The 18575-nt window shown below is 30.2% G+C and overlaps 1 protein-coding gene and 1 non-coding gene across 8 annotated transcripts in view; both read right to left on the bottom strand.

The window, feature by feature from the left end:
* LOC129908116 (phosphatase and actin regulator 4) overlaps positions 1–18575 on the bottom strand; it is a 413058-nt gene that overhangs the window by 278482 nt on the left and 116001 nt on the right. For 6 of the 7 annotated variants that reach the window (XM_055984416.1, XM_055984418.1, XM_055984419.1 and 3 more), the window contains exon 1: positions 16324–17560. The exons of the other annotated variant lie outside the window; for it this stretch is intronic. In XM_055984416.1, the coding sequence (XP_055840391.1) occupies positions 16324–16966 (643 nt within the window). In that variant the 5' untranslated portion in view covers positions 16967–17560. Of the gene's footprint in view, positions 1–16323; positions 17561–18575 lie in introns of those variants that run through there. 7 annotated transcript variants of the gene reach the window in all.
* Trnak-cuu (transfer RNA lysine (anticodon CUU)) lies at positions 18015–18087 on the bottom strand. The gene has a single exon. It is a non-coding gene; the product is annotated as a tRNA-Lys (tRNA).

Genomic DNA, 18575 nt, shown 5'->3' with positions numbered 1-18575 from the left:
TATTGCGCATCACGTAACCGCAATAAATTATAATTTTTTTTTTTCGTAACAGACAGAATAGTCAGTCTGTTTTTGCATAAGAAAGTTTTAGATTTTTTTTTCTAAATCCTAACCGAGTTTTTTTACTAGGTCAACTTCAAGTCAGAGCCTAAAATTTCCATTCCTCTTCATTATTTTGAAAAAAAAAAAAAAGTATTTTTTTTTTATGTCAGGCAGTGTTAGGTTGGTACTCTACATAAAATAGCACGAATAAAATTATATCTCAAGTTGAAGATGACGATATATCTTACTACTCGTATAGATATGTGAAGTCATATGAAAAGTTATAGTCTGGGAGGTAGAATTATGTTTCAGGGAGGTGTAATTTAGTTGAGCTTCAAATAATTCTAGTATCTAGTTTGAAAACAGATGAAAAGGTACATTAAACTAGAAAAATTCAAATATGGAATTTGAAAAAAAAAAACTTTTCACAAAAAATATTCTAATTCTTGTTTTCAATGAGTACCTACAAAGAACTTAGTAAAAAAAAAAAGTGAATAAAAACTTTAATACATACTTAATATTTTGAAAATGTATGTTAAAATTAAGAAAAAATTAAAAACAAAATTTGTGGATTTTTAAAAGAAATTTCAAATTTTATTTTTTTGAAAAATCAATTTTTCGAAAACGAACAAATGAGTCTCCTTTGAAATTATGTTTTTTTTTTGTACCTATCTATCAGTATTTTTTTTTTTTATTTATTTTCGAAATTTCTTATTATTTATTAAAAAAAAACAGTTTTGACTAAGATTTTTAAAATTTGTTTTCTAATTTCCATTTCAATTCTTGTTTTGGAGTTCAAAACACTTAAAATTTTGTAATTTTTAAATAAATTTTACATTATTTTTTAAATTTTTGTTAAATTTCTCATAAATTAAATTAAATTTAAGTAATAAAAAAAAAAGCTTCAATATTTTAAGCAAAATTTCCCATAAAATCAAGTGCGTGACACCGAATCGTGCATATTATTTTTTTCCGTAAGTCAATTCTATTCGAAAGTGCTTTCAGTTCCGCTTTTGGATTGGTACTCTGTAAAACTTTCGAAATGGAAAAAAAATAGTACTACTATTTCCACTCAGGGATTCGTTTTTTTTGGAATTCCGAATTATTTTTATTTGATTTGTCAAATCAAAAAATTAGAAATTATATGAATAATTATAGAATAAGTTTAATATAAAACGAAGGCAAATAGATTTGGCTGCACTAAGATGCCAAAATAATGAATAACGGATTGATAACGGAAAATTATTGAATTTTTGCAAGCTGGCATCCCACATCGGCCTGCGGTCTTATAAAACCTATTCCATAACACGGTGCGACACTGAAAATACACCCGACAAATTACGTAGTGTAGGCTGTTCGTATGGTCGAATAATGCATAAAAATATTTTTGTTAAAATTTTGGAACCCTCCATTTTTTTATATATACAAAAAACCACTTTTACAGACTTTACGATGTAATCTATCAATATCTCAGTCATTTTTTTAACAATTCTCAATATGTTATATGAAAGAGGATTTCCAGACCTTTTGAATGATGTATATAAGTCTATTGTTTAAACAAATTAAGTGTTGGTTTTTATCCCATAAATCTGGAAAAAGTGATTTTTTTCTCAATTTTTTCAACTTAAGCCAATTTTTTTTTTGCAAAATAAAACAAACAAAAAAATAAAGTTAGGTTATATTCTGAAAGAATATTTATTTAGGCACAAATTGGTGTATTGTTTTGTTGAATTTGACCAAAACTGCGGAATCTATGCTACTTTTAAGTAACTAGAAAATATGGCATATCATGATGTGAATTGCAAGGTGCACAATAGGGTGCTCGTTATTTTAAAATAAATAGAATTTGTATGCTCCTATAATCTTATATGGTTGAAAATAAACTAAAAATAATATTCCTTAAGTTTCAAGTCTCTAACTTCATTCTAACCCGTGCTGCCAAGCGGTTGAAGTTTCTTAAGGGAATAACATGGGGTTTCTTGGCCCTAGTTCGATCAATTTTATATTCCAGCCAAACCATTTTTTCAAAAAATTTAAAACTTTGAAGACTCAAACCTTACAAGTGTAGCTATCATGTGAACATTTTTCAGATTTTTAATTGCTATATTTTTAGAATTTTAGCTTGGTAAAGAAAATCATTTTTTTCAGACTTTCTCAAAAATCGCTTTTAACACGTTAAATGCCAAAAAATTAAAAAAAACACACATTATACAGTTCTGGAAATCCTCTTTCCAAAAACATATAACATATTGAGAATTGTTAAAAATGACCGAAATATTGATAGATTACATCGTAAAGTCTGTAAAAATTGTTTTTTGTAAATAAAAAAAAAATGGAGGGTTCCAAAAATATAACAAAAATATTTTTATGCATTATTCGACCATACGAACAGCCTACACTTTATAATTTCTCGGGTGTATTTTTTTTTATATTTTGTAGCACAGTGTAATTTGTTGGATTTCATAAAAAAATTCTCTTTATCGAAATACTCATTTCGAAAGTAGTATATTTTATTCCGCTTTAGAAATAGAGAGTACAAAATATTCGTTATATATTTTTTTTATTTTCGAAACCAAATACAGAGTAGGTAAGGCCCCAGGATATAAAAAAAAATTAATTAGTGATCACAATAACATAAACACTTGATTTTGGCTTCCTATGAAATGCTCAAGATAAAGTGTTAAATGTCACACCCGTAACGTTTTCTGTAATACCCAAGTCAGTCAAATTCAAGTTGACTTACATATGTATGTTTTCAAAATCTGAAGCAAAAAAGAACGCTGTGGACTTATTTGATTATTAGGTACGGTACACATATTCGCAATTCCAAATATGTATTCACATTTCGATATAAAAGTTACAGATGTTAAGTTTCGATTACATTCGAAGAGAATCTGAAATATTGGTAAATTAGTCAAACGATTTTTTTTACGATAGTTTTAAATTTTGAAACAATGTATCGCAAACTATAAACTAAATTTGTGACACTAAGTTCTTTTCTCTTTCTATTTTGTATGGCTTTTCCTTTATTTTTTTTTTTCTATCACATCCCTCCGGCATCTTTTCCCTTTCATCATCCATCTTCTTGGGTATTGTCGTTTTGTGTTCATTGCATAAATAAATTATTTTTCGCAATTTCACATCGTTATCACGTGGCGATCGCTTGTCTGCGAGGATTTTGCAAATCAAGAGAAGCAAAAAAAGAAAAAAAAAACGTATAGAAAAACAACAACAACGAAAAGAAGAAAAAAAAAAAAGTAAAAGTCAGGTGCTGATGAGAAATATCTATAGACTGACGGAACGGAAAACCACAAAAGAAAATACTTCTTCCATCCATCAGATTCTCAGCATCTCAACAACAATAGCTCATCGCCATCATCATGGTGTGTTGGTAAGGGAAGGGGTTGGTTAGTTGGTTCGGTTGTTTGCTTTGGTCGGTCGGTTGGGCCTCAACTCAACTCTCCACTCACACACGCTTAAGAGAGAAGATCAAAAGTTAGAAGTTAGATTGGAAGTCGGTAAAGTATCTGCTGACAAGACTATGAAGAGAAAATCAATTAGAGATGAATGACCTAGATATATTTTTTTATTATTTTTTTTTTATTTTACATTACGTTGTTTTTTCCTTCATACTCGAGGAAAATGGAACAAAGGGGAGAAAATCGGTTGGAAAAAAAGGTGTCATCATCTGCGTTTGAAATTGAAATGAAATTCCGTTGGTATGGTTGTGGTTGGTGTTGAGAAGGGAGAGTTGTGAGTTTGTTTTTCTTTTTTTTTTTTTAATTTTCTCTTCTGGCTTCTCTTCTATCTGAAATATGCGAAAAGATTAAATGTGCCCAAGGCAATGTAATTTAATTGCAGCACGTGGCCCCTTTTTGTTAAAAAAGTGATGGGTGATCTTTTGATTGTTTTTTTTTATGTCACTTGCAATAGTTGATTTTGTCACTTGTGGTTTTTGAGAATAACCTCCTTAATGTTTGTTAAATTTTACTTAAACGGAATACTTAAATTTTACTAGAAAGGACGTAACAAAATTTGTATTTAATTTATGTAAAAGTCCTTTCATGTTTTCAAATCCCCAAACACATTTTATGAATTTTTAACGTGAAGAAATCAAGCTGTGCTTTCATAAAATATCAACATCATACTTTTATAACACAATTCCCCTTTTGCCTTTTCCTTTAACTGTAAATTTCTTACACTGGCAATAGTTATATTTTTTATACGAAAAAAAAAAAGGAAAAAATAACAGAAAATTTATCTCGAAAGTTTTCATTTCATAGAATAATTATTGCAATGACATATCTTTCAACGGAATGCACTCCAATAATAATGTCTGTATCTGTCTGTTTATTGTGAGTATCTATCTATATATCTATAAAAGTATAACTACGTAAGCAAAGAAAAAATTCAAGGAATTTCTCTTCATCTTAAAATATTACGCACGTTTCAAATGTTTTTCAATTTTTGTTTTTTTTTTTTTTTTGTTATTTATTTATCTTTTTAGAGAAAAATATAATAACAATGTTAAAAAATATTTTTTTTGTAGCTAGAGTTTAATCATTCGTTGGAATAATGGGGAATTCAAAAACTTTAAAATTTAAAGAAAACGTAAACATGTATAAGGCTTAGGGTGGGTCAAAAAAAATCGAAATTCTTTTTTTTGAATTGGTACTCCGAAAAATCGATTGCTAGACCCCTCTAGAATATACACACCAAATATGAGCTCTTTATATTAATGGGAAGGTCCTCCGCTTTGCAATTTTCCATTTTTACATCAAGCTTCTACAAAAAAAAATAATTTTTTTATTAATTGACTTTTTAGCAAATTTCTTTTCATATTCCTGTAGGAAATTGAACGCTCTACAAAAAAGGCCTTATACACTTTTTTCGTTCATCTAACCGTTGAAAAGATATTTGAGGTCCAAAAATCGAGAAAATCTTTAAAAATTCGTTTTTTGTTCTTAATTTTGTAACAAATTTAAAAATTATAATGATCAAACGCGCAAGACATATTCTTGTTGGAAATTGAAAAAAAAAGGTCTTATTAACTTTTTTCATTAATCTAACCATTCTAAAGATATTCGAGGTCAAAGTTAAAAAAAAATATAAAAACATTTTATATTTTTAAAAAATTTCTAATTCACTGAAACTTCATTATTTTCAAGATATATTCTTGTAGGGGCTTAAACGTTCTACAAAAAATTCCTTGGAATGAAATTGATTGCTTTAACCGTTTAGAAGATATTCGTATCCAAACCAATGCTCACTGATAGATAGGGGTCTAGCAATCGATTTTTCGGAGTACCAAGTCAAAAAAAAAATTTCGATTTTTTTGACCCACCCTAATAAGGCTGGTAATGTACATTTCTTAAAAAATAATAAAATAATCATGATTACATAAAATAAATTCAATAGATTATTTTTTCAACGAATAAAATTTGATTATAATTAACTTATTCAATTTTTTTTAGTATACACATACGCCACAGTGAACTTAAAATCAAAACATTCAAATTGTCACTTGACAGTAATGACAAATAGTAACACTTTGTGATATTTATCCGGGATTTTGTATTGAAAGATTTTGTTTTATGTTTGTTATTTTTACCTTTATTTCTTGAGAAAAAAATTAAAATGCCACACCCGTAACATTTCTCTCGTTTTTGTCATTGCTTCCTCGTTGGTGGCACAACCGTAATGGTTTTTACTCTTCCGTAAAGTTTTTGTAACCTCTGTAGCTTTTTTGTCACACCCGCAACAGTACTAATACGAATATTTTTTATTGTTTTTTTGCCCTTTTGTGTCTCATTGTGAACTGGTATGCAATGATGAACAATAAAAAAACAGGTCCTGTCCGTTTTTTTTATTTGTATTAACTTTTCACACCGTAATCTAAAACCACAATCCCTGACCAAATAAATAAAAAAATACATTTTTATAAATATTATTAGGTATTTGCTATCTAATAAAATCAATCTACCTACCTTTTGTAAGGTCATCTTTATTTTTATTATTCCTTCTTATTCTATTGTCAGCTGTTTTTTTTTTTTTTTCTTATGTTTTCCAACCTCCTATTGAAATGAGATGACACTCTTTTCCTTGAGACCTATCCATTGTTAAAGTTGTCAAATGATGCTCAACTTAAAACTTAACCATATACCATATCTATTTTTAGGTAGGTAAGTAAGTATACGTTCATATAAAGCGTATATAAAAGATAATACCCTCGGGTAACATTTTTCTGTTCAAACAATAAGAAAACTTTTCTCAATATTCATAACGAATCCTTTGTTCGTATTTGCTTTAAAAAAAAAAAAAACTTTTTAAATTCATATACGTATCCTTAAAGTAAGTATAATAATATGGTGACCATATGTTCTATTTTTTAATAGAAATTTAAAAATATTTTATTTGTATTTAATTTTACTTTTTATTTACTTTATTGAATTTAAATTTTGATATAAAATTTAAGAAATTTGTTTAGAAATACAAAAAAATGTTCTTTTTTTTAAATCACTCTTATTAGAATTTTGTTAAAGAAACAAAATGAAAGAATATGGTCACCTTATAAAGTTTATGACAAAGGAATCCCACTTCGTAACTTTTTCCTCGAAAAAGCAGCATGTTTCTAAACTTTTAGAGCAAAAAAACACATGAACGAGAGAGAGAAAGAGAGCAATTTCATCGATATAGAGCTATAAATATCCCGCACTTTCCATGGAAATTGTGGAAAATATAAAAAGGACAAGAGTCCTTGTGAACAACACCACAGGGATTGGATTGGATATGATTGTGGATGTTGTTTCTATGGATGAAAATCTGGCTGCGGGGAAAAAAGACCACAGGGTTAGTAAGGGTTTTTTAGCACGTCATTGTCGTCGAAGGTACATACAAGTAAAAGCCAACTGCCTGTCAACTCACCAACAAAGAAGGCATAATTTTTTGTAAGTTTTTTTTTTTTTTTGTATCTTTGAATCAGGATAACTCATCGATTGTGTCTCGTTTTCTCTCTGTTTTTTCATATACACATCGGTTGTCTGCCTGTGGAAGCTTTTCAAAGGAAATACCTGGATCCTTGTATGTTTTATACTTTTTGCATGACTATCCTGGGTTTAAAAAAAAAATTCCCTTGAAACAAAAATTAAAAAAAAAAAAAAATACACCGAAGGATTAGGGGGGAATGCCCCTGCACATACACACACACGCACTTTGGTGATATGAAACAAAAATCCTTCCTTCCCTTGTGTGTTTATTTTGGAGCACAAAACTGAACTTGACTTGCATGAGCTAATCATGATGGTTTGCTAAAAAAAAATTTGCGCCCTCTTCTATGTTTTCTTGATTCATAAGGTTCACTCGCTCGTAGATGAGTTCTGAGGAGATGAAAAATTCAAAAAAAAAAAAAAATAATTATGCTTCCAGGGCAATGCCCTGCCTGTCAGCTTGCCACAGAAAAAAAAAAGGGTGTGTTTATTCGTTCAACGTAAGATGAACTCTTGAGACGAGAAATACTTAACCAACAAGAGGGAAATATTAATTCAATCGATTGACTTTCCAAGTTTAAGTGAGATTGTCAAATAAGAGAGAACACGTTAGAAGGAAATATGAGTTGAATACGTTAAAATTAAGAACAATAAATGTGTTTTTTTTTTTATAAAAAAGGTGTTGGAAGTATTTTTTTTTTTTTTAATAGTTAGTTTCTTTTATGTTTATTTTTATAAAACAATAAGATCTAAGAGTCTGTAACTGACCCAGCAGCGCTCGAAATATTCCTTAAAAACATTCAAGATTGGTGGAATGTTATTAAGTTAAGTTCATTTCCTCAAAAAAAAAAAAAATCTTCTACAAAATAATCTGACAACCATAGAATATATAAAAAAACACACATTTACAAATCAATTTCCTTATTAGCAAGACTGACTTATTCTTTGATTAATTCATTTTGTTTTTTCGCTCACCTTTAGACCACCTTTTAACTTTTGTTAGATAAATCATTGCTCCCAAACTACTCAATCTAATACCATTATGTGCAAAAAAAATGTTTTATTCATTCTCTAACTTTTAACATTTCCATTTCATGATCTTTACGGCAAAAGATTTGTCAGCAAAAAGCAAGAAGAAAATAATGATGAGACATTATTTCCATTGCCAACATTGATGAGTCAGCTTTGTCTATATAACATCCATTTTTAGCGCCCACTAGTCTTATTTCAATTCTTTTAAAATCTGCATTATATTTTCACTTTATATAGTTTGGAGAATGTCATTTTAATTAAGATATTGATTTACACTTTTTGATGTATGGGATGTTTTAGTAACGAACAAGTCACGTGAATTGTATTTATTTTATGGACATCAATTAGTGTCGGAAATACACTTGTATACTTTTTTGTTGTTATTGATGCCTTGTTCAAAAAAAAAAAACAACACTACAACTCAGTTTGAAGTATGTCACTTTCAAGTATGTTGCTTTGATTAGTCGATGACACCTTGGTTTTGCTGCTAAAATTTATGTTCAATTTTAATTATATCACAATGTATAGTTTTCTAGTATAATTAGTAAGCTGACACTTCGTTCCTTAAAAGGAATTTTTTCACGGAAACTTTTTTAAAGATTCCAAAGGTCATCCAATTTAGTAAAAAAAAACATTACCTTCTGTTAAAAAAAAAAACCAAGTTCTCCTATGTTGAAATTATGCTGGCACAAAAAGTATTGAAATGCAAGAGTTCTAAAGTTTGGATTCAAATTCGTATCAGTAAAATTTTGATTATTCTCTTGACAATTTTTCTTTTAATTACCGATTTTTAAAGTTATTTCAAAAATTGCCAAGTAAACAATCAAAATTTTATTGATACAAATTTGAACTAAAACTTTAGAATTTGATACCTACACTCTTACATCTCAATACTTTTTGTGCCAGCAGAATTTCAACATAGGAGAACTTGGCTCTTTTTTTAACAATAATGTTTTTGTTGTGATTTCGGTACTTTTTGCAAGGTATGGCTGTAGAATTGAAATTCTATATATTTGATGAAAATTCATTGAAAATGGGCGATTGCCACGCCCCCTGGCTGAAATTCTCAAACTTTAAATTTTTTCCTTTGTATAAACTACCAGCTCTACCATTCTACCAAATTTCAAGATTCCACGATAATCAGAAGGGCTCTATAATATTTGATGAAAATTCAGCGGAAATGGGCGGATGCCACGCCCCCTGAATTGAAAATGTCAAATTTTCGATTTTTTCCTTTGTATACACCACAAGTCCTATCACCACCGTGTAAAATTTCAAGTTTCTACGATATCGGGAAGTTCTCCATAATTTTGATGATCTGTCAGTGAATCAGTGAGTCAGTGAGTCACTTACGGTTTTTGCGATTTTTGAAGCCCTATATCTTAGAAACTACTCATCGCAGGAGGCTGAAATTTTTTTGAGGTGTTTGGTTTTGACCAGCTCAACAAATGTAGCCAGAAATTTCTAGCATTTTTGGTGTGAAAGTTAGAGGGGGGTCGAAAATGGTTTCTCCATAATTTTGATGATCTGTCAGTGAGTCAGTGAATCAGTGAATCAGTAAATCAGTGAATCAGTGAGTCACTTACGGTTTTTGCGATTTTTGAAGCTCTATATCTTAGAAACTACTCATCGTAGGAGGCTGAAATTTTGTGAGGTGTAGCCAGAAATTTCTAGCATCTTTGGTGTGGAAGTTAGAGGAGGGTCGAAAATGGTCTGAGTTGTTTCCTGTAAATAAGGGTGTAGTGTCAAAGTAGCTAGAGAACTTGGCTGGGCACTACCGTACCCCTTGATAGAATATAATATATCATATGTTAAATGAGAAGCAATGAAAGTAAAAAAAACTTGAGCAATAGACACAAAAACGAAAGAAAAATCGCATTACACCGTAATTTTTTAATTTCGTTTCTAGTTTTTGTTTGTTAAGGAAATTGTAAAACTCTTTACCCAAGTAGTTTAAAAACACGAACAATTTTGTGTTTGCATGTCGAAAGCATTTCGCATCTCTATGTTATTTTATTTTTTTACCGACTTCCAAAAACGAGGAGGTATTTAATTCGTCCGTATTTTTTTTTTTTTAATGTTTGTGACCTCATAACTTTGGACTGAATGAACCAATTTTGATAATTCTTTTTGTATTGGAAAGCTGGTGCCCGCAATGTAGTCCCATTTCAATTTCGTTCAGTTATGGGCAGTGTTGCCATAAAATATTTTATGAAATCGGGAGATTACCACATCAAAAATCGGGGAAAATCGGGGAATCAGTAAAAATAAAAAAAACTCAAGACTTTAAATGAAACAGATTTTAAATAAAACAGAATCTTTAATTTCGATAGAAAACTTCCTATATAGCATTGTCATCAAGTTCTGAGTTGAATAAAAATAAGCATCAAATTCCGGCCTAGACATTTTTTATTTCATGAGCGAAGGCTGAGATGTGGTTTTGTTTTAATATATAACTAGAGTAAAAAGAATTCTTAGTTGTTTTCGACCTTGTTTGTCGTTTTGAAATATTTTGAGTTTTAAACTGGGGGGTGTCGTTCCGTAATTTTTGAATTGATAAAATCGAAAAAAAACGATAATTGTTAACGTGGTTGCCCGTTTTTTTGCTTCACAAAAAGTTTTTTGCCACATCACAGTTTGAGAACCTTCAAAAATATTTGAAATCTTTAAAAATTTAAAGTTCTTGAATACCCAAACAGGAAAAGGTTTAATAATGTTGTAAAAATTAGAAATATTTCTGTTTTAGACAGTACCCAAACAGATCTTATATTATATATGTATGATGTATGTGTAAAAAATTTTCTAAATTAAATAGTCCTTGAAAATGAAAATTTTCTTGTTTGCATTACTAGAATAAAAGTTAATTAAATTTGTCGCTTTTTTTGAATTGTCTAACGACTTTAAAACGTTTCTTTTTAAAGAAAACTTAATATTCGTGTTTAACTACTAATTTGTTCGCCTGGTGTAATAATGAAATAAAATCCTAAAAACTTCGGTTAAATCGAATATAAAATATCCATGAAAAAAAAAAAAAACAAATAAATGAAAACGAGACCTTATCATAAATAAGCGCTGCCGTTTTGAAGACATTTTTTAAAATATTATTGACCAGACAGAAAAAAATTTTTCAATCGTCAAAACGATATCGTCTGATAAAAATTAACTAGATATCGCTTTTAAGTGAAGCAAGATTATCGTCATAACGATATCGTCTGTCGATAATGAATTTTGGAATGATCCTTTTTGTTACTCAGGTATTCTCTTGATAGATTAAAACTAACAAAATTTAAAAAAAGGAAACAAATAAGACGAAAGGAATTTTTAAAACATTTAAGTGAAGTTCTGCCAACTTTAAAATAAAATTTTAAATGTTTCTATGAAAAAATTGACGATGTTAAGGTAGCACATCCTTTTTTGAATTGAAAATCGGGAGAAAACCTAATTTTTAAACACAAAATCGGGCAATCGTGAATAGCTCAAAAAATCGGGAGAAATACAAAAAATCGGGGAATCTGGCAACGCTGGTTATGGGCCAAAGAAACTATTAGAAAAACCCAGTTTTGATCCATGGAAGTCGGTTTTGTTTTTTGATAAAAAATGATTACTGTATAAAGAATTGAGATTCTAAACAATTCGTAGCATTTTTAAGCAATTCAGAAGAATTCTAAACAACTTGAAAAATAAATCAAATTTGCAGTAATACAAACAAAAACAACAAAACAAATGAAAATAAAAATTCTAAACATTTAACCTACCTTCTATCAATGAATTAAATTATTTAAAAAATATTTTTTTTTTTTTTGGTTATTTTTTCCCACCAAAAATCGCCACAAACGTCACTGAAAATTAATTATTCCTGGTTCAATTTCAATTTTATATCGAATATCGATTAAAAAGAAAACAAACACGAGTATTGCATTGGAATGCTTTAAATTAAATTTTATGTTTACCTGCTTTTTGTATAGTGCGCGAGGATAAAAAATTTGAACTCGTGGTCAAATCGTCTATCACATAACGCAACCTGCAGGGGAAGGTGGCCTAAAATGGCCCCCCTAAGGAAAATGTCTTATATCTCGAAAAACAGTAGCATTCAAACTTAAATGCTATATAATTTTCAAAGTTTAATATATTACTCTCACATTTTTTTCATTTGCGAGTTGAAAAAGTTCCAAAAAGTATATAATTTTTTTAATTTTCAAGACGTCTACAAATTTCACTGATCAAATTTACCCGGGTAAAATGGCACACTGTCCAAACATACGTGATTTTAAATGCAAAATTGAGTCAAAGGGCTTCTTTTCCATTTTCTTGGAACAAGTGGTGCTTAATCCCCCCAGATCTTTCATCGAGTCATTCAAAACTCAGTTCATGTTGGTTGCTCGTCTCGTTTTTGTAGTTTGTGCAACTTTGAGTGTTTTGGATGCTTTTTTCCAGGTTTCAAGGGCTTTCCTCAGTCCAGGACTTCCTCTCAGTACATCGTTAATAAATAGCAACTATTTTAACTTAAAAAAAAATAAAATGTGAAAAAAAAATTAAAATGACATGTGAAATAGGTATGCCATTTTACCCGAGCACTAAGTAGGCCATTTTGCCCATTTTGAGTTTTTTCAACTTAATTTTTACACCAAAAAATTTAAAATCGTTTTAAACCAACTTATTTCAGTAAATTAATAAAAAATACTTCATGCGTACACACATTAACTTCTTTTTCCAAAATACAATGTTTCTTATACTTTACGAGTGTACTTTTTGATGTGGATAGAGACAGTTTGACCTGTCAAATTTCAAATAATAGCTTGAAGTTCCTGAAATTTCGTATGTGTTGGTTTTGCCAGATAAACTAAAGAATCGCGTTCATAAAAGTTTCTAATTATTTTCGATTCTACGATTTCTAGCAAGGGGGCCATTTTACCTTGGGGTGCCATTTTAGGCCACTTTCCCCTACATAAAAAAAAACGTAGAATTGCATCAGTGCAAATTAAAAACTATTCAACCGCAATATAAATATTCGAATGCAATCCATATGATTAGATTTGAAACTCATTCGAATGTGTAGGTATATGCACACTCGTACTATATTCTTCAACGTCAAACCTCAGATATATATGGTTGAACTATGGTATAGCCTTCGGTATAGAAGAGAGTCCAATGTGTGTATATCTATTTTAACCCGCCCGCATGATAAATGCATAAAATTTAAATTTTGTAATTTGTCTGTCAAATTTTATTGGTTTTATTTTTGACATGGATAGTCCTGTCAGGTGCATTGCAAGAGTCTGTTGATGAAAGACCGACCTTATACACAACCTCCACATAGACCTTTTCTATAGGTAAAAGTGAATATTATGTGCGCACATCCAATGGATTTATCTGTTTCCTGCAGAGAGTTACTCGTATAAGAGTTCTATAACGATGTTACGTTTTGGTAATCGGAAGTTGAGTTTTGTGATTCATCAACTGAATCAGTTCGATAGACTACAGGGATGGTATTGATTGATGACTGAATGGTTGAATAAGCCGACAGATTATCATTTCGGAGAGGCGGCCCTCTCATTATCATCATCACAGACGAATTCGCATAATAAAATTAAAAAAAAAAACCTGCCTGTCTGTCTGTCTGCGGTGGTGGTGATGTTGGCGGAATACCGACTCAACTATATCGATGGCAAAAACAAAAGACTGCCTCATCATTTTCAACTTTGAAGGTGCGGTAGCTAGCAGAGTATTGTATTGGTTTTGTATCAATTTTCCTGCAATATTTTCTCCAATCCCTCCAATCGATCGTAGTTCGGTTCTCTACTACGTCTGGTTGTGTGTTTTATTGCATTTCCCCAATGCGCATTGCTTTAAGCGAAAAACATTGGTTATTTGTGCTCGTTTTTCCATTTGACGATTATGTAATACACTTGCATTCCCCCCCCCCCCCCCTTTTTTTGATTGGTGGGTGCATTTTTCTAGGAGCCGTCTATCACTTGGTTTGGTAGTCGGTCGTATATTTTAAGCAAGGTAGTAGTAATAGCAATTACTTTTCAATTTCGGTAAAATGCATGTTTGTTTGTTTGTCTGTCTGTTTTGTTGGTGGTGTAATCGTTGTGCTCAGACATGCGTTTCAAAATATTATTAATTTTTTGTTTTTACTGCTGTTGAGGAGGATTTTTATAGATTATTTGCATGTTCACACTGTTGTTGCAACATAAATGTCAGATTCCTGACATTAATCCATTCGATTAATGTTTTCAATCATGTTGGATTACATTTTTTGCTAGCATACTCGTGTATTAACGCACATTTTTTTTTTTGTTTTTGATTGTTTGTGCATTTTTAATTGAAAGATTATGGGTAAATTATAAAAATCCAACTCTTTCAGGCAGGTAGATTAAAATGCAACGTTTCGATAAATAAATTAATTTAATTTTTTTTTGGCATTTGTGTTGTTAGGGGATTTATTATTTACGTACAAGCTATGTATTTTTTTTTTTATTGTTTTGCATTAATTTGTTCCAAAAAAATTAAATATAAGTATGTTACTTTAATAATACGTCTCATATTTTTTTCTTTTGGATTAAGTACTAAAGCTATTACCGTAGTATATCCGGTAAATATAAATTTTTAAAATTTAATAAAAATATATATTTTCAATGAAGCTCTGTTTTATAAATAAAATCTAAAATTTGTAATAGGTAAGTCGAATATTCATTTATCGGTGTAAGATTTGCGACCGTAAATTTAGTTTATATAACTTTTAAAACAGTAAATGTTTAGTTTTCAATATTACATAGGTATAATGTACATTGTATGCCATAGTAATTTCAACTGTTTCGAATTGTTCCGAATTGTTTAGAATTATTCCGAATTGTTTAGAATTGTTCCGAATAGTTGAGAATTTCGCTCAGAATTGTTCTTACGTTGTTTTAATTTAAATTTAAAGATGTTTCATGTAAGTTTTTTTGAACATTAAATCAACGTTGAACATATTACATTTTACGTTGCGTTTTTTTCCTTAAGTGTACCGGAGTTTGAAAAACTACCGAACTTCTCAATAAACAATTTTGCTTCAGTAAAGCTTTACAGATGCTACTATACCTTCTGTAAAGCTTTATATAAGCTAAATTTTTGATTGGGTGATTAAAACTGCCAAATCCGACTTAATTCTAAGGAACCTATTTGTTCAATTATCTATTTATACATCATTGCACTAACGTTTAAATATAGATAATATTTTATGACCATAGGGATGTTATGTACATATTTAGGTTCAAAGTGGATGGCGACGGTATATGGCATAGATCCTTTGTATACATGATTCATACTGATTGTGTTTATGACTCACATCTGTGTGGATCATGTTACAAACAAATATTGCTCTGTTTCACACCGCCGTTATCCAGTTTGTTATCTATGTAAATATTCTTATCTGTAGAAGTAAGCTAGACATAAGACATATGTAGCTGTAATGTAGTTTAGTTTTACTTGAATAAATCAGTTCGTTTCTTGTACTCAGATTGGAATGTTGTTTTGTGTTTTTGCTTCTTTTCGTTGAGAATTATTCACTATTTTTTCAAAGATATAACCTTAAAAAAAAAAACAACGAATTGCTCTAAAACAGAAGAAAAAGCCTTTTAAAAGCCTTTAAATCTTGCCCTATGGAGCTTGGCGGGATTACAAAAAATTTTAATAACCGTTCACTAATTACTCCTCGTCCTAAATAAATTGAAAGATGCAATTTCCACTATCGATTTGGTGTTGTTAGTAAAGGAAACGTGGCGACTGAACAATGAACATACTTCAAGCTAAATGATTATATAAATCATAGATATAGGAAGATGGATACCGAATAAAAAAAAGCTTATTGGATTTCTATTTAAAATGCTTAAAAACTATTTTCAATGCACCAAAAACCTCCTTCTCCTTTGGATTTTCGTTATTTTGCGCTGACTTCGAAAAAATACCTATATTTCTTTCCAAACCCAGGTGGTCGATATTACCCTCCATTCTTTTTTCTTCCTTTTTTTTGAGTAATTTTTAAAGTGAATAAATGTGTTTGTTGTCAGTTTTTCAGTACAAATTAACCAATCTTTTGTTTTAAACAAATTACAAAAATATAATTTTTGGTCCATATTTGACCCCTTTACTCTAAAATATACACGTACATACAATGTACATACATAGCTACTAAATTTTAAGAATTTGTAGTCTTACTCAATAAAGTTTTGAAAAAAAAAAAAAATGTTTCAATACTACAATTTGAAACAATCAAACTTACCAACAATAACAGTATTAGCTGCAACTTCCTTAGCTGCGGCAGCAGCTGCCGCTGCTGGTCCACATTGCAAAATATCCGATAATGACAACGATGACGCAATCAGCTGACGTTTCTCCTCAAAATTTAAAACATCCAATGAATTACTACGCTGTGGTGTAACAGTGATAGTAACAGATTTCTGCATTTTGGCAACAACACACACCTGCTGTGATGATTGATCTTCTGGATCGGTAACTGGTGAACTCAACTCCACGACCGAATTTTGTGGAACGTATTGATTCCCACCCGAACCAATATATTGAAATTGATGTTGTTTGTGCGTATCGGAAAAGTTTGGCGATAATTGATAACAGTTTTCATTGTTTATGGCAGCAACTAAATTGGCTAAATTATTGCGGCTATTTTGGATGACATGTTGTTGGTTTTGTTGTAATTGTTGTTGTTGTTGTTGCTGTTGTTGTTGGGATTGTTGTTGGAATTGTTGTTGAAGTTGTTGTTGAAGTTGTTGATGGTGTTGTTGTTGTTGCTGGTGTTGGAGATATTGTTGTAGGGGAATTTGAGCAGCAAAGGTATTATTATTGCCGTTGCTATTGTTGTTGTTGTTATTGTTACCGTGGGTGAATTTATTACTACGCATAGACATTACGTGCGAGTGATTTTTGATTAGACAATTAAAGCTGATAAAATATAGGTAAACCTACAAAACCGACACGACGATTATACGATGACGACAAACGCGAACCAAACACCTGTTTTGATGTACTTCTTAGGTTTCAATGAGGTATCATCGGCGGTGTTGACAAGTAAGTTGCGGAGAGGTGATAGTAATCACACTATTACCGCACGCACTAAACACGCACGCGATTCAATGTTGATTTTTTTTGTCTTTCCTTGTTTCAACAACATGTGTAATGATAGCTCTCTTGATATGACATAAGCGGTTGGCAGTTAAACAAGGGTGGTCGTTATTGGTAAGGAGACCCTTTGTTTTATTTATTCCGACACTAAATCAGCTTTACACTTTTTTTTCTTCTTTCTTTTTTTTTTAATTGACTTCTTCCACTCAACTTAATGGATATTTTGTCACATATGGGTTTAGTAGTTATTTGTTGTTGTTATGAAATTTTTAACATTCCTTTCTTATTTTGGAGTTTTCAGGCTCGTCGTTTGGCTGAATGACTAAGTGAATATTTTATTGCACATTCATAGAAGAAAAATAGAAAATATTTTATGCCATCTAGAGAGGGTATAAAGGAAGAGAAAGATATTTATGTCAAAATAAAATTCAATATGTTTGTTGGCGAAGTGGAATCGTGCACTGGAATAAACAGAGCACACACGCTTCATGCATTCATACCTTTCTTTCTTTGTTTCTTTCTTTTTTTTTTTTGTTTGTTTTATTTAATTTAATATGTCAGGTGAGAGAATTGGATTTTGTATATAGTTTAGTTTTGAGTTTCATGTCAAGACGAAAAAAATCTAGGTTAATATTTTTGTATTAAATATAGGAAAACGTACATATATAAGTCTTATGTGTACACATGTACCGCATTTAATCGATTGACAAATTGCCAAGGAACTCATTAATAAAGAGTCTTAAAATGAAAACAACATTCTTAAAAAAAATGTCAAGATAAGATACCAAAAAATTATTTTCACACTAAAAAAAAAAATAAATTAAAAAAATTACTCGCCCAACGTGGGGCTCGAACCCACGACCCTGAGATTAAGAGTCTCATGCTCTACCGACTGAGCTAGCCGGGCTGTTGAAAATTGATCTCCACGAAATAAAGATTGTTAAGATAAATATTTTTTTTTTGCTTAACACTATTTTTGAAACTAGTTTCTTTTATAAAACTATTTTATTTATCATACCATAACGGGGAAAATGTAAATGACGTTAGTAAAAAAAAAAAGGTATAATTTATTCATAATGCCCTTCAAGTAAGACGAGCAAGGGGCACAATAAGCGTTTTGTTATTCTTTAATTAATTTGTCAACAGGTGTTAATTAGGTGTTATTCAAATAAAATTAAAAAAAAAAAATGGTATTTCATTAATTTTGCCAAAATTGTATGTATTTTCTGGTAACTTAACTTAACAAAATATACCAGTTCCAAAACCGTTTTCGGAGCGCAAAAATTGAATATATTGTTAGGAGAAAATAAGTGATGAAGAAACTTAGGATTTATGGTGAAGATAAGGGGGAACATCGTTCGAGGAAGGGAAAAAATTTAACATTAACGATTTTTG

The sequence above is a fragment of the Episyrphus balteatus genome, chromosome 2, assembly GCF_945859705.1.
Source record: "Episyrphus balteatus chromosome 2, idEpiBalt1.1, whole genome shotgun sequence".
NCBI classification, from domain to species: Eukaryota; Metazoa; Arthropoda; class Insecta; order Diptera; family Syrphidae; genus Episyrphus; species Episyrphus balteatus.
This window is presented reverse-complemented; position numbering and strand designations above follow the sequence as displayed.